Source organism: Acomys minous (assembly GCF_964271855.1).
Source record: "Acomys minous genome assembly, chromosome: 17".
Classification (NCBI taxonomy): domain Eukaryota; kingdom Metazoa; phylum Chordata; class Mammalia; order Rodentia; family Muridae; genus Acomys; species Acomys minous.
The window spans coordinates 22,746,605-22,761,729 of record NC_140500.1 but is presented as its reverse complement, the minus strand read 5'-3'; the positions used below and the strand labels follow the sequence as shown (position 1 = coordinate 22,761,729).

General features: G+C 43.5%; 1 protein-coding gene across 1 annotated transcript; it reads left to right on the top strand.

Annotated features, from left to right (window-relative positions):
- The first annotated feature begins 2,099 nt into the window (after positions 1–2,099).
- On the top strand, positions 2,100–15,125 carry LOC311588397 (C-type lectin domain family 4 member A-like). The gene is made up of 6 exons (XM_084765975.1): positions 2,100–2,444; positions 3,824–3,937; positions 8,212–8,313; positions 11,320–11,471; positions 12,862–12,977; positions 14,414–15,125. The coding sequence occupies exons 1-6, from the start codon at positions 2,363–2,365 to the stop codon at positions 14,559–14,561; spliced, it is 714 nt and encodes a 237-aa protein (XP_084622101.1). The 5' UTR covers positions 2,100–2,362; the 3' UTR covers positions 14,562–15,125.

Below are 15,125 nucleotides of genomic sequence, written 5' to 3'. Positions count from 1 at the left end.
CCAGAAGCCTATTAGGGAATACCTTAAAAACATACATTTCAAAAAGCTAGAGAACCAATAAGAAATGGATAAATCCGTGAATGTACACAACCTACCAAAGTGAAAGGCAGAAGAGATAAAAACAGTCTAAGCAGACCTGTAACAAGCAAGGAGACTGAAGTAGTAACTAATGTTTTCCCCAAAGAAAAAAATCCCAAGAGCAGATGGGTTCATTGCTAAATTCTACCAGACTTTCAAAGGTGATTTAATATGAACACGTTCCAAAGTGTCCCATAAGATATGCAGGAAATGACCCCACTAAGCTTATCCTACAAAGCCAGGCTTGCCCTGCGTTGTATTAGTGACTTTTCGGTTGCTGGTGGTAAAGCACCAAGACCAAAGAAACGTACAAAGGAACACACTTAACTGAGCTCATGGTTCCAGAGGGTTAGCGTCCATGATGGCCACGTGAAGGTGTGGCAGCAGGGACAGCTGTGGTCTCACATCTGGAGCAGCAGGCAGGAGGCAGAGGGGACACTGGGGATGACGGGAGCCTTTCAGACCTGAAGCCCACACCCAGTGACACATCTCCAACTAAACAGCCACCAAATGGGGACCAAGTATTCAAATATGTGTGCTTCTGGGGGCCAGTCTCATTCAACCTCCATAGCCCAGGAACAAAACTGTATAAAGACACAACCAAAGGGGCGGGGGGGGGGGAGGGGGAATCTCTACACTAGTTTGGCTACTTCCTGGCCACATACCTCGAGTTACTGGCCATATTGGTCCCCCCTGGGCGGCTTCTGCTCCATCAGCTCATGGCCAGCTCCTTGTGGCAATGTCCTTTCTCTCTCTCTTCTTTCTTCTTCTCTTTCTACCTGAGATCCCCCCCCCCAACACTGGGAACATAAGGAAGTCCAGCCTCCCTGTCCTCTTTGTCCAGTCACTGGCTCCCAGAATCTTTGTTAATCAGAGATAATTGGGGAGTAATGTTTATACAACATTGATACAGGAGATCTTCATAAAAATGACAATGCGCATATTGAACTGTTATCAGGTCGCAGGGCACAGAAAATCAGCATCTGAATACACAGTGGGCCAGACCAACTCCCAACAGGGGTGTGTGTGTGTGTGTGTGTGTGTGTGTGTGTGTGTGTGTTGGGGGTACCTGCGCTCCACAGCCAAGCCTGAGTCGAAAAGAACTGCATTGACTCAGGAGGGAAGACATGTAAGGGTTAATCACCTAGTGCCTTGAGCCCTTTATATTCCTGTAAAGATGTAGAGAAAACTTGTGACACTGGGAAGAAATGACCTCAGGGTGTGTGTGTGTGTGGGGGGGGAGGGGTGCGGGTTGTGGGAGTGGTTACTCTAAAAGGCAGCACACAGGCCACGCCCTGGCCCAGTCCGCCAAGTCTCCAGAATCTGCAGGGAATAATCTGGAGAAAGCGGAAGAACAGATAGAAGGGCGGGTCCTTGACCCAGCAGAAGAGAAAGTCTAGAGCCCATGCCAGGGCGTTGGCTTGGTTTTGGGAATTCCTCACTCCGAAGAGGAAGGAACGCAGGCTGCAGACTTTGGGAGCCAGAGAGACTTAGAAAATCCCTCCCGTATGACTGTGAAAATAGGGGAAGGGAGTAAGGGGAAAATGGGAGGGAGGGAGGAATGGGAGGATACAAGGGATGGGATAACAATTGAGATGTAATATGAATAAATCAATAAAGCATATTTTAAAAAATGTAAAAAAACCCAAATTTTCTTTCATTTTTTAAATTTAATGTTACCATGTTGAATGACATGTTTAATTTTTTTTTATTAAAAACATTTTATACAAAAAATAAAAAAATCCGCCCCGCTTTTACAGTTGTGCACATCCTACTGAGCCCGAGAGGAACGGAGGGAGCCTTTCAGAATGTCATGCTCAGAACTCGCGGCCCCACTAAAGAGGATGCTGTGGCCACAGGATCGGCAGTGTTAGCTCATTTTTGCTGCAGAAATGGCGTTTGCGTGTGCAAAGTGCCCGAACTCTGCTGCAGAGTGCTGAGAACACGGGTGCCAGAACTGAAATCTAATGCCTGCTTCCTCTTTTTCTTTCCTTCCTATTTCTTCCCCTCCCTGTCTCAGTGCACTTTTCATAGTGTTTGCATATTCATGCTGAACACGGCTGTAGCCTGTGATTCTTGTGGGGATCTGACCTTTGTGGCCCGGAGAGTTTCACCCTGTGGTTTTACATTTTCATGCTGTACTCTCAGAGGTACTTGGCCATTTTGTGCCTCTGCACCTTCTAGTTGATGGAGGGATAATTATCACCACGCTTATTTCCTGTTAAAAAAAGAAAAAAATTCAGAATGACACAGGTTTTCTGAAGAAAGCAAGTCTCTTCTTACTATGGCTTCACCCAACATTTACACTGACGTGAACCTCAAAACTCAACCTGTTTCCTCAGGCACCATCCCAGACTCAACCTCAGGTAAACTCCCCCACCCCAAGAATAATGTAACCTCATTTTCTGATGGTCCAGGCTAATGGTGAGGTGAAGGGCCCCAGCAAGGGCTGGGGATCTTTGCTACTGGTTGTCTGAGAGGCTGTGTGTGCGAGATGGGGGGGAGGGGGGCGGTCTCTACAGGTTGAATTGTCTACAAAGAGGCTTTGAAGGTCTTGCTGCCTTGTATCAGGCAAAGAAATGAGTTCACATTAATGTCTTTACTCTTGCCATTTAGAGAAAGTCTGAGTTCTTCTGCATATTTTTTGATGTATGTAAAAGTATACTTTTCCATGAAAATTATGTTATCGAATACTGAAGTTCTCTTCTCTTTACTTGACAGCATATCATACCTTTAAGAACTTTGTGTCTGGGGGCAATTTTATCTTGAAGGAGCATTTTGAGTGTCCCTTTCTCCACTCAGACGGGGCACAGGATGCAGGACCTTACACATGCCAGATGCAAGCTCTGTTACTGGAGTAACAAGAACCTATACTATTTCTGAGAGAATTTTACTTTTTAAACCTTTTTTTAAAAAATAACTATCATGCAAACCCATCGGTTGATTCATTATGGCACTTTATACAAACATAACATTACCCCTTGTGCTTATCCTTAGCTGCCTCATGTCTCCCTCCTTTCTCTTGCTTGTCCCTTTCTGAAATGGTCCTTCCTTCTGCTTTCATGTCACACATTTACTCATGTGTTTATATATAGGGACACCTAAATTCACCACCCGTGAAAGCAATTGTGGCATTTTTGTTTCTCTCCCCATGTTGATACCTCTTCCCCTTGCAGTCCCCTCCAACCCAGAGAATAGTTTCTAACCAAGAGAGAATAGCTAAAAATATGACCTTAGACTATATCCTAACCATGTGACATATGCTTATACAGACTTACCTGGTTTTGAGGGCTTCAAAATAACATTGGGAGCAAATTGGGAGACTATTTAAATATACAACAAAGTACTATGTAGCCATAATAAGGAAGGTTAATGAAGGAAATATAATGATAGAAAAATGTCCACAATCCAATGTCAAGGAAAATAATGGAGCATAAATGAGTGATTGTGACACGCCAGTCATATTGGGGAAATATGCATACAAGTCTATACAGGTTAAAGCTCCATAAAAGGACACAATGCACACATGTAGCTCTCAAATATCAATACTTGTGAGTTCCTGTCAGCGCTAGAAAGTTGTGCTTTCGTGTTTATCCAGTGGACATCATCCTTCCTCTCCTAGCCAACTTTTACGCTATTTCAAGGGTCTACACTATCAATGTAGCATGGCAGAGAAGGGAGAAGATGAGGCAGAGGAAACGGCAGAATTCATTACTGACTTACCTTCGTCTGGTTTTTCCTTTAGCTCTCCCAAAGAAGACTACCACTCAAAAGAGCAGCCCTGGCTTTCCCGTGCTGCTTCTTGCCTTGTTGGTATTTTTCCAGCTGTTGGCAATCTTATTCTCTGTTACTCTGATCAGTAAGTATGACGACGGAATAAGTAAACCATGTCTGCCTTGCACAACCAGAGACATCCATTGGAAACAGATCATTACCAGTGGCTTTCCCAAGAAACCCGAAGAAGGAACGTTTCCTGGGAAGATGATAATATGGGGGGGATTTTGCTCTGTTCTAGAATCACTCTTCCGTAAAAACCATTCATTCTCACTAGAGAAGCATTGTGCGCGCTTATTAGGGTCACACGGTGAAATCCTGGGCATCTGTAATAGACTCCAGTACCCAGGATGCATCTGTATGTCCCCAGTAGCATTTAGGAGCCAGCCCCATTGGACGCACAGACACTCCCATTTTCGAATGAGTTGGGTATGAGAAGGATACATGCACAGGGCTGATCCAGGGACAGTGCTCCGATGGAACACCTTCTAATTATTTTGTTCCTCATCCAGACCATGTGAGGTCTAAACCACTTTAGCAAAATAGAAGATTTCCGCATGAGGCTGGCTTCCATATGGTGGCACATGCCTTTAATTTAATTTCAGTACTCAGGCAGCAGAGGCAGGTAGATCTCTGTGAGTTCTAGGCCAGCCAGGTCTACATAGTGAGAACTCATCTAAAAATAAAAGTGTAAAATTAGTATATTTTTGTGTATTTTTACTTTCAATAATTAGTAACGCCTATTTACTGTGTGTTAGGCAGTGTGTTAGAGGGTCCAGAAAGAACGATAGCCCCGTTTCTTAAAAATTTAGAGATTGGTCAAGTGAGGTAACAGTTACAAAATTGTATAGGAAGTGTTGTTTAGGTAGAGTGTAAGCACAGGGAGCCAAGGTAGGGTTGGAGGAGGTGACATGTGGACCTGCGTGGGTCAGCAGTGTCCTGGAAGTGTGAGAGCGTGGGAAAATATGGGGAAGTGTAAGCAAGCATGTCAAATGAGGAAGAAACGAAGCCATAGGTGGTAGACAGCATCAGGACTCAGATTATGAAAAGTTGTGCAGCATTAAAAATGTTTGGGCGGGGCACACGGTTGCATGCCTATCATCTTAGCACTTGGAAAACTGAGGCAGGAGGATTGCAAATTCTAGGCCAACCTGGGCTACTACATAGTATGTGCAAGGCCAGCCTGGGCTATGCTGTATGACCCTGTCTCTGAAACAAAAAGGGGTTTAGATATTTTTTTCACTAAACATTTTCCAAGTATCTTCTGCTTCTTAAGAAGCAGCTCTAAAGTTTCATAGATTGAGACAGCTTTCGGTTTGCTTTATGCTTCTGCAGCTTGGTAGATTATGTTGACATCAGCTAGGAGGCTCCTGTAGTCCCATTGAATCCAACCATCCACATACGTGTGGCCCAGGCACACGCAGCATAGCTTCTGAGGAAGAGACTGTCACCTGGAGTGACTGGAACAACAGGGCCAGGATAGCCCGTCTTTGTTCATGGGACATCTTAGTGCACAAAGACAGAGAGTGAGAGCCAGTCATGCCTTCCAAGTCCCGACTTGGAAGTAGTCAGAGTAGCTTTTGAATGAGAGACTGGCCAGATGAAGCGTGAATATAGGAATATTAAAGACCGTTAGCACGCCAGGCATGGCGGTGCCTGTCATCCCAGCACTCAGGAAGGCAGAGGCTGGTGGGATCTCTGTGAGTTTAAGGCCTGACATACAAATCGAATCCAGAATAGCCAAGGCTACATAGAAGAAACCCTGTCTCAAGAAAAAAAAAGTTAGCGTTTTTGTAATGTTTCATAGTCAGGAGAAGTCGTCAGTGAAGAATTTTAGGCAGGGAATTGAAACTGTCAAATTAGACGTGCAGAGATGCGCATGAAAGTGGAATAGAGAAAACTAGAGGTAAAGAGAAAGGCTAGAAAGCAGTCATGCGAACAGATCCTGACCCAAGAACTCTATCTGTGAAGAGTGGTGAAGGGGAAAGAACCCAGGAGGAAGAGGCCTGGTGAATATCAAGATCTGGGGATGAAGGGGACCCGAGATGTGAAGCTATTCCAAACCCAGCCATGGGAGACTCAGCTGTGATGAAGGTGTCCACACAGGTGGACAACCCAGGGTGAGGTGTAGGCTTAGGATAGAAGACACTGGTTTGGCTTTTGAGTGTGTTGGGTTTATCCTCAAGTGTCATGTTTAGCGAGCATACTTGTCAGCAGGGGAAGGTCTGAGGTTTTCCTCACATTCGGGCAGCTGGTGAGACCATGGGGGATGTACGTGCCACCTTGTGGGAAGAGAACAGGAAGGATAGCAACAGGACAGTGGGGAGTGTCGCAGTTTTAAAGGGGTGGAGGGAGGGAACGGAGATTACAAAACACAGTAAGTGATGGCAGGAAAGGTGAGGCAAATCAGCCCTGTCCTACGGCCTGAGAAGAAAGAGAACGGGGGTCAAGTCCAATACCAAGACCTACAGTAAGTGCCCTGGGATGTTATTGATAACCTATTTCAATGATTATTTAAAAAGTCAGTGTCCCACTTTGTAGCCAACTGGATTTGATGCATAGTCTAGGCTGGCCTGGAGTTTGCAATCCTCCTGTCTCTATCCCCAGTGTTTGGATTATAGATAGGCACCATCATGTTTGGCTCAAGGATGGTTTTGGTACAATGGTAGAAGCAAAAGCCAGGATGTAGTGGGTCAAGGAGCAAATAGGATACAGTGAGGAAAGAGAAAAGCCTTCAATTCTAAAGGGATAGATCAATTAGTTAAAAAAAAATCATGTTCATTACAAATCACAGAAAGAATGTATTTCCTTCTTTATTTCTTCACTTATTTATTTCTTTAATCACTATATAGCCTGATTCTAGCCCCCTTCCCTCCTCTCCTCCTAGTCTCACCCTCATGCCTCTTTCCCATTCTCCCCACCTCTCCTTCTCAGGGAAGGAGTGTCCCCCAAGGGGTACCAACCCACCCTGGAGGTAGAACTAAGCACATTCTCTCCCGCTGAGGCCAGACAAGGCAGGGGAAAGGGATCCAGAGGCAGGCAACAGAATCAGAGACAGCCCCTACTCCCATCGTTAGGGGACCCACATGATGACCGAGCTGCACATCTGCTACATATGTTTAGGGAGCTTAGGTCCAGCCCATGCATGCTCTTTGGCTGGTGGTCTAGTCTCTGTGAGCCCTCATGGGCCCAGCTTAGTTTACTTTCTAGGTCTTCTTGTGGTGTCCTTGACCTCTCTGGCTCCTCCAATCCTTTCTCCCACTCTTCCACAAAATTCCCTGAGCCCAGCCTATTGTTTGGCTGTGGGTCTGTGCATTTGTTTCCATCGGCTGCTGAATGAAGCCTCTCAGAAGACAGCTATGCTAGGCTCCTGTCTGCAAGCCTAGGAGAGCACCATGAAGAGCGTTAGAGGGTGGCTGTCTCCCATGGGGTGGGTCTCAAGTTGGGACAGGCATTGGACTGGCATTACCTCAATCTCTGCTCCATCTTTATCCCTACACTTCTTGTAGGCAGGAGAAATTGGGCCGAAGGTTTTGTGGGTGGGTTGGCGTCCTCCTCCCCCCATTGGAGGTCTTACCTGGCTTCAGGGGGTGGTGACTTTAGACTTCATTATCCCCTGCTTCTAGGAGTCTCAGCTAGGGTCACCCCCATAGACTCTGAGGAGCCTCCCTTGCCCCAGAGATGCCTCCCCGAACCCTCCCCAACCCTCTCCTACACCCTCCCACCCCCGCATCGATTTCTGTTCTCTCTTTAGGCCCTCTCTCCTCTCTTCCCACACCTGGTCCCCATCCCTGTTACCCTCCCTACCCCCTCTCCCACTCAGATCCCTGCCCCCCCCCGCTCCCCCCCCCATCGATCTGCTACTTAAGATGTCTATTTTATTTCTTCTTCTGAGTGAGAGTCGAACATCCTCCCTTCGTCCTTCCTTGGCTTCTTCGGGTCTATGGATTGTAGTGTGGTTATTTCCTTCTTTTTTTTTTATTTTTTAAAAATATATTTCTACTAATTCTTTGAGACTTTTATTCAATGCACTCTGATCATATTCACCCTACTGTCCCTTCTCATTTTTCCTAGATCCACCCCTAGCTCCCTAGCTCCCCAATTTGTATCTGTGAGTTTTGTTTTAAATTGAAATTAACGTGACGGTCTTGGTTCACTAAGAGCCAACTGAGAGGGCTCAGGCCTCCACATTCTCTGAAGGGGGAGACAGTAAATTGTGAGTGTAAGATGAGTCTGGGCTACACAGCTAGACACTGCCTCAATGAAACAAAGAAAGAGGGAGCAAGGAAAAGAAAACACGAGTAAATAATAAAATTATAATGCTACCAAGAAAATGAATATCTTTATTTTGTTTTCCAGTTTTGTTTCAGATGTATTCTGAACTCCTTGAAGAAAAAAATACTATGAAACAACTGAATCACACAAAATTGGATTGTATGAAAAGCCTCTCATCTGTGGAAGGTAAAACTTAATGTACCTTGAATCCAATTAGCAGATGTAGAGTGTAAACACCCTACACAAGGCAATCCAGGACATCACTCTGAGAAGTGCGTTGTTAGCCATTAGGTTTAGCAACATAGTATTTTGAAATTCTTACACCTATGAGATTTGTCTTTTCTGTCCACTTATCACCGTACTTAATCACTTCTATCTGCTCGTACCATGGCCGTTTGTTTTGTACTGTAGTTGATCCTTGTGTGTTTCCTGCCTTTGTGCCTTAGGAGTGCTTCCCGTTGGTCCTTCTGCCCCTTCGACTATGACCTTCAACAAATTGCTTCCTTACTTCTGGGATGTAGAGGGATTTTATCCTAGACTCGTGACAGGTGGCTCGGTCGCCATCCTCACCTCAGCCGTTTCACTGAGTAGCCCTGGACCCTTTCCTTGAAGAACAGTGTCCTACCAGTTCTGACATGTCGTATTTTCATTTTTGTTCAGTTCAGTTTTATTTTGAGAGGGAGTCCCATGCATCCTAGGCTGCCTCAAATTATTTATGCTTCTGAGGTGACATTAACTTTGGTTCCTCCTGCCTCCACCTCTCTTGTCCTGAGGCTGCAAGTGGTTTTATGATGTGCCGTGTTTAGAACCCAGGGCTCCTTGATCATTAGGCAAATACTCCAAGCTACATCCCAGCCTAGGTAAATGTGTTTTTAAAAAAGACCTTAATGTTTGACACCTAGATTATTTAGGCATGTATTAATTGGTTCTAAGATTTTTTTCTTGTTTTTGTCTTATTTGCTGACTTATGATTTATTTCCAGCATGTTGGGAAATGCCCTTTTACATGCTTCCTGTTTTTTTTTTTTGTGGTTGTCTCCACCTCTGAGTGTCTCATTTCTCTTTTCCCCTGTGTCAGTTTATACTTCATATATCTTGGGTCTGTGTTATCTGCTATATACACAATTGGGATCATGATATGAGGCTGTATTATTTTTTCTGTGTATTTCATTTTGTTAAGTTGGTCTTTTTTATTGTTCTATTGGGCAATGCATTGATTTGCCTGTCCCCTCCATTCTGTATTGGTGCCATCTACTGTAAATAGAAAAGGTTATTGCATTTTTCAAGTTAAAAAGCTTCCATTTTAATTCTTATTGACATTTGTATCTTTGCTGGCTTTTATTTTTCCAAGATGTCTGTATCTTCTCATTGAAACACTTAGAAAATTTTTTGAGATTATAATATAATTACATATACAATTATACATATATAAATATATACTATGTAATTACATAATTTCTCCTTCCCCTTCCTACCTCCAAACTCCCCTATATGCTCCTTCTTGATCTTTCAAATTCATGGCCTCTAGTTTTGTTACTTGTTGTTACATGTGTATATGGATACATGTATATTACAAACATATATATGTTTATATCTGTCTGTCTATCTGTATACACATTCCCTACAGCTCTCCTTGAAGAAAAATACAAGTACATAAGTACAACCTGCTCATTATGTATAATGTTAATCGTGTGTACGTTTTCAGGGCGGACCATTTGGTAACGGTTAAGTAGTGGATGTGCTCTTCCCTGAGGAAGACTATTTCCCCCACTCTCAGCATTCCTCAGTTGCCTGAAGTTCTTCGTGTAGGACTGAGGACTTACAGACTCCCTGCCACGCACCCCATCCACATTAGCATGTCTGTGCTGCTGTCCGTGCTCAGCTCATGTCTAGGCAGTCATGTTGGTGAGACTTTACAGGTGCACCTTCTGACATTTCTAGGAGACATCATCTCAGAGCAAATCCCCTGTTCCTCTCGGTCCTACACTCTTTACACCCTCTGTTATTGAAAGAACCCCTGAGCCTTAGGTGCTGAAGTTGCTTTGTGTCCCTTGTGAACGGGCTCCACAACTCCGCATTTTGACTGGTTGTTGCTTTCTGTGATAGTCTCTCTGTGTTGCAAAGAGAAGTTTCCTTGATGAGAAGTGAGGACTACGCTTATCTGTTGCTAGAAGGACAACTATTTAGAATGTAGTTAGGGATTTTACTGGTTTAATAAAGTGGCGGTTGTAGGTTCTTCTCCAAGATCCATGACTTCACTAGCCCTGGGAGGCTGGTTAGATTTCTAGTACCAGGAATTATTTTCCTCTTGGTAAGTGGGTCTTAAGTCCAATTACAGAGCTGTATGAATACCACTCCTGTACCCTGCAGGTTATAGTGATCATTGAAACACTTTTTTTTCCTTTTTCTTTTTCAAGACAGGGATTCTCTGTGTAGCCTTGGCTGTCCTGGATTCACTTTGTAGACCAGGCTGGCCTCGAACTCACAGAGATCCGCCTGCCTCTGTCTCCTTGGGTGCTGGCATTATAGGTGTGCACCACTGTGCCCAGCTCCACTGAAGCACTTTTATCATGGGTGCTTTAAATCTTGTTTAGAAAATTCTAATGTTTTTGTTATCTTGAGTCTTCAAAATATTCTTTCGCATTTTTATACACATATAATGTTCTTTGATCTTTTTACCACCAAGATTCTTCTTTGTTCTAATGCCCTTCCTACTTCTTCCTCTTACTTTCATGTCTTGCTTTCTGTGACCCACTGCGTTTAGGGAGAACTTGCATGAGCACGGTGGGGGTAGTTAACTACTTGATGAGGGCAATGTATCGATGGCCACATCACTGAAGAACATGACTTCCTCATTCTGCAACCTTTAGCTCCTGAGGTCTTCTAGGAAGGGTAGGTGATGGGCTCAGTCTTGTGTGGTTCACCGCCATAGTGAGTTTGTAATGTGCAGCATCCGTGTCATGCCCAGAAGCCAACACTCCTCCCCATCTTCTGGCTCTTACATTCTCTCTGCTCTCTCTTCTTTCCTTCATGGTCCCAGAATCATGGAGGGGTATTTACCTTTGCTTTGCTCTGTTAAATTTGAAAACCTGGTTTTTTGGTATGATGAGGTTACCTTTTCTCTGAGCCCCGGGGTGTATTTTTGCAGTTAAATACTGTGCTTTGTACTTACATCTCCTTTCTTCCAATAAAGACAAAGTCTGGAGCTGTTGCCCAAGGAATTGGAAGCCGTTTGGTTTCAACTGCTACTTCACTTCCCCTGACTCTGCAACTTGGAAAGAGAGTGAGGAGAAGTGCTCCAGCATGGGTGCTCATCTGCTGGTGATCCACAGCCAGGAAGAGCAGGTGCATCCTGGGAGAGAGTGGGGTCTGGGCTGGGCCTGCTGTCTGCCTGGTTTTACTAAGAGTGGGTTTTGTTGACGTGGGTGTTGGTGCTGCGGCAGAAAGCTTTCCATTAGGAAAGATTGCTTTGGCTACCAAGATGAAACTTGATAGCCTATGACCATATAGTGGGGGAGGCGGTCCTAGGGAAGGGAATAGGGTGAAAGCAGGAGGGAGGGAGAAATAGGAGGATACAAGTGATGGGATAACAACTGAGTTGTAGTCTGAATAAATAAATAAATTAAAGTTAAATAAAAAAAAAGGAAAGGTTGTTTCAGTCTTTACATTCTACACCTTGTTCCTGCTCCAGTGAAACTAAACAACCCTACAAGGTTGTGCCATTGTAAAGGTTCAACCCTTGAGGGTTAAAGGGCAATATACTTCTGCCTGACATATCACCTTGTGATTTTGATATGCTAATGCTTCATCATTAACTGTACAGCACAGAAGCCTATTAAGCTGTTTAGGAAATAAAGTTAAATTCTAAAAAGCCAGTGACCAGTCAAGAATGGGATTAAAGAACACTTAATGTATGAGAAAAAAATCGATGATGTCTGCAGATTTTTCTCCCAGGTACAATTTTGAGGAATGGCACCTCCTAGTGAAGAAAGGAAATCTCAGGTAGTAATTATTTAGGATTGAGGATAGACATGGCTTCCACATGTGATGTGAGTAGGGCTCTTCAAGTGACAAATTCTGCATGCTTTTCCTTTTCTTCTTATATTTGTGTAAATATAAAGAACTCAGGTGAAATCTTACTCCATATTTATAGACATATACATCCATCATATATTAATATAGATTTAAAGAACATGTTGAAAGACACTGGAATGCTAGCAAAACTCTGATTTGCTCATTCTATGCTGTAACTCTGTAGCAATTACCGTGCTATCCGCACACATTTCTATAACTGAAGATTTAAATGGACCAATTTAAAGAAGAAAATACTTTATTGCTTGATATATATACAAATATATATATACATATATATAATATTTGATCAAGTCCCCCTATTCCCTTCCCTTCCCACTTCATCTCTATCTACCAACCTCTATTCCCTTCTTTAAGAGCACAGTTTTCATACATTTATTTTAAGTCCATTGAGTCCATTTGTTGTCAGTATGTACATGAATGTCACACCTCTTCTGTAACATGGATAGCCTATTGGGGGCTGCATCCTTGAAGCTGACTCTTTCTCTCCAAACAGCCACCAGTTTCCAATAGCTGAACAAACCAACAAACTAGTTATCTAGCCAGCTAATTAACCAACCAACCAACCAACCAACCAACCAACCAACAGACTAACCAACCTACCTCAATCCAAACTGAGTTCTCTTTCTTTCTTTCCCTTTAGGATTTCATCACCAAGACCCTAGACACTTGGACTGCTTATTATGTGGGGCTGTCAGATCCAGAGGGCCATGGACAGTGGCAGTGGGTTGATCAAACACCATACAATCAAAGCGCCATGTAAGTCTAGAGTTGAGGAATCCTGGGCCCTGTGTCATGCCGGGGATTTAAGATGTCAGATTATAAGAATGAAATATCTTATTCTTGTTTTAGTTGCTTTGTACAAGGTTCAATGATTTTGTTAATTAATTAGTTAATTAGTTATTTTTTTTTCAAGACAAGGTTTCTGTGTAGCCCTGGCTGCCCTGGAACTCTGTAGACCAGGCTGGCCTTGAACTCAGAGATCCACCTGCTTCTGCCTCCCGAGTGCTGGGATTAAAGACATAGGCCACCACAGCCTGACTTGTTAATTCATTTAATCACATACTGTAAAACACACATTACCATTTTTCCTTTTAGAGATGAGGACATTGAATTTGAAGAATCTCAGTAATTGATTCAGGCTACCCAAACCGTAGCCCTCAGATCTAGGTAAAATTTTCTGGGCTTTTTCACTGTTTATATCTTGATAATAAAAATTCATGTTACAATGATAATTGATTATTAAAAGGTGACATTTCTCAAGAGCAAAACATCCTCAGTTCTGACAGGCTTATCTACTTTTAATATATATATATATTTTAAACTTGCTTTTTAGTATATTATTATCTTGGTGTTCTTGTCTACAGAGCAAAGTATATAATGGTGGTACTGTAGTTCCAAATTTTAAGAGAAGATACTGAGAATATCAGAAATTCAAGTACTTGCCCAAGATATAATGAGTAGGGGATCTGTATATTTTAATGCGTTCCTCAGGTTCTAAGTCATTCCTCTTGCAAGGGCAGATGCACACATCAACTCATGGAGACTGTGGCAGCAGGCCCAAGACCTGCACAAGCTCACGCCAGGTGAAATCCCAGCGTGGGGGAGGGCAAGTGGGCACAAAGCCCCGCCCCTAGCTATTCCCAATTGATGGCTTCTTGAAGAGAGGAAGTCAGTTTTCACTAGTGGAGTGTCACTAGGTCCAGCAACCGCACTCCAGGGCAGGACCCATGCTCTGGAGTAGTCAGTCACCAAACACAAAACGGACTCCATTTTTTTTTTTTAAAGGAGAGAGAAAGAACATGAAGTTGAGTAGTTAAGGCGTTTGGGGAGGATCTGGAAGAAGTTGGGGATGGGAAAGAATATGATAAAAATATGTTGTATTAAATTCTCAAATAATAAATAAAAATATTATTTTTAAAAAGGATAAAAATCATTGGCCCATGGTACCAGTGTGAAGTATTTTTATCAGATAGAATATAGAAACAGTCAAATAGATAGAAGTGAGCCTTTGAGATGGTTGGGGGTGAACACGTAATGCAATAAGGTGTGAGAATATCGCATGCTGTGGCCTCAGTTTTCAAGGGAAACGCCAGAGGTTGTAGTTGGGGAGGGGTGAGTTGGGCAGCCCCAGTGCCTCTATCCCTTTTCCAAGTATGACTGTGAGGATTTACCCTCATCTCTTTCTCTTCCAGATCCTGGCACTCAGATGAACCCAATGGCAACAGGGAATTCTGTGCTGTGCTAAGTTATCACCCAAACCTTAAAAGATGGGGCTGGAGTGACGCCCCTTGTGACGGTGACCATAGGTCGGTTTGTGAGATGAGGCGGCTCTACTTATGAATCAAACATTCTCTGTGGACACGTGACATGACTGCTAGAAAGTTCCTCATTTGGTCCTCTTAGGGATCAAACATAGCTACTTGGAACTGTATCAGTAACTCAGTTCTTAGAACCCCACACCCTGTCTTTAGAGACAGGGTCTTACTATGTAGCCCTGGCTGTCCTGGAACGCATCGTGTAGACCAGGCTGGCTGCACACTCACAGAGATCCTCTTGTGTTTGTTTCCGGAGTGTTTGGATTCAAGGAGTGTGCCACCACTGCCTGGCTTCCTCATGCATTCTTTATGTGTAAGAGACGTCTGCAGACTTTTAGGTAGGAAGGTAGGTAACTGATTCTTCCACTTATGAGAACATCAGCTCACATTTGCACTGAATCATTTCCTCACTCATAAAGCAAGCATCTCCTCACACTGTGCTAGACACATAGAAAGCATGCGTGTCTCTCTGCTAATGTCTGTCTGCCAAGGTTTTACTCACTGGTTGGAGAATGTGGTTCAGCCCTGTTTGTCTTCCCTCGTTGGCTCTGTTGATGTATAATTGACAAATAAACTTTTGTGTACTTAA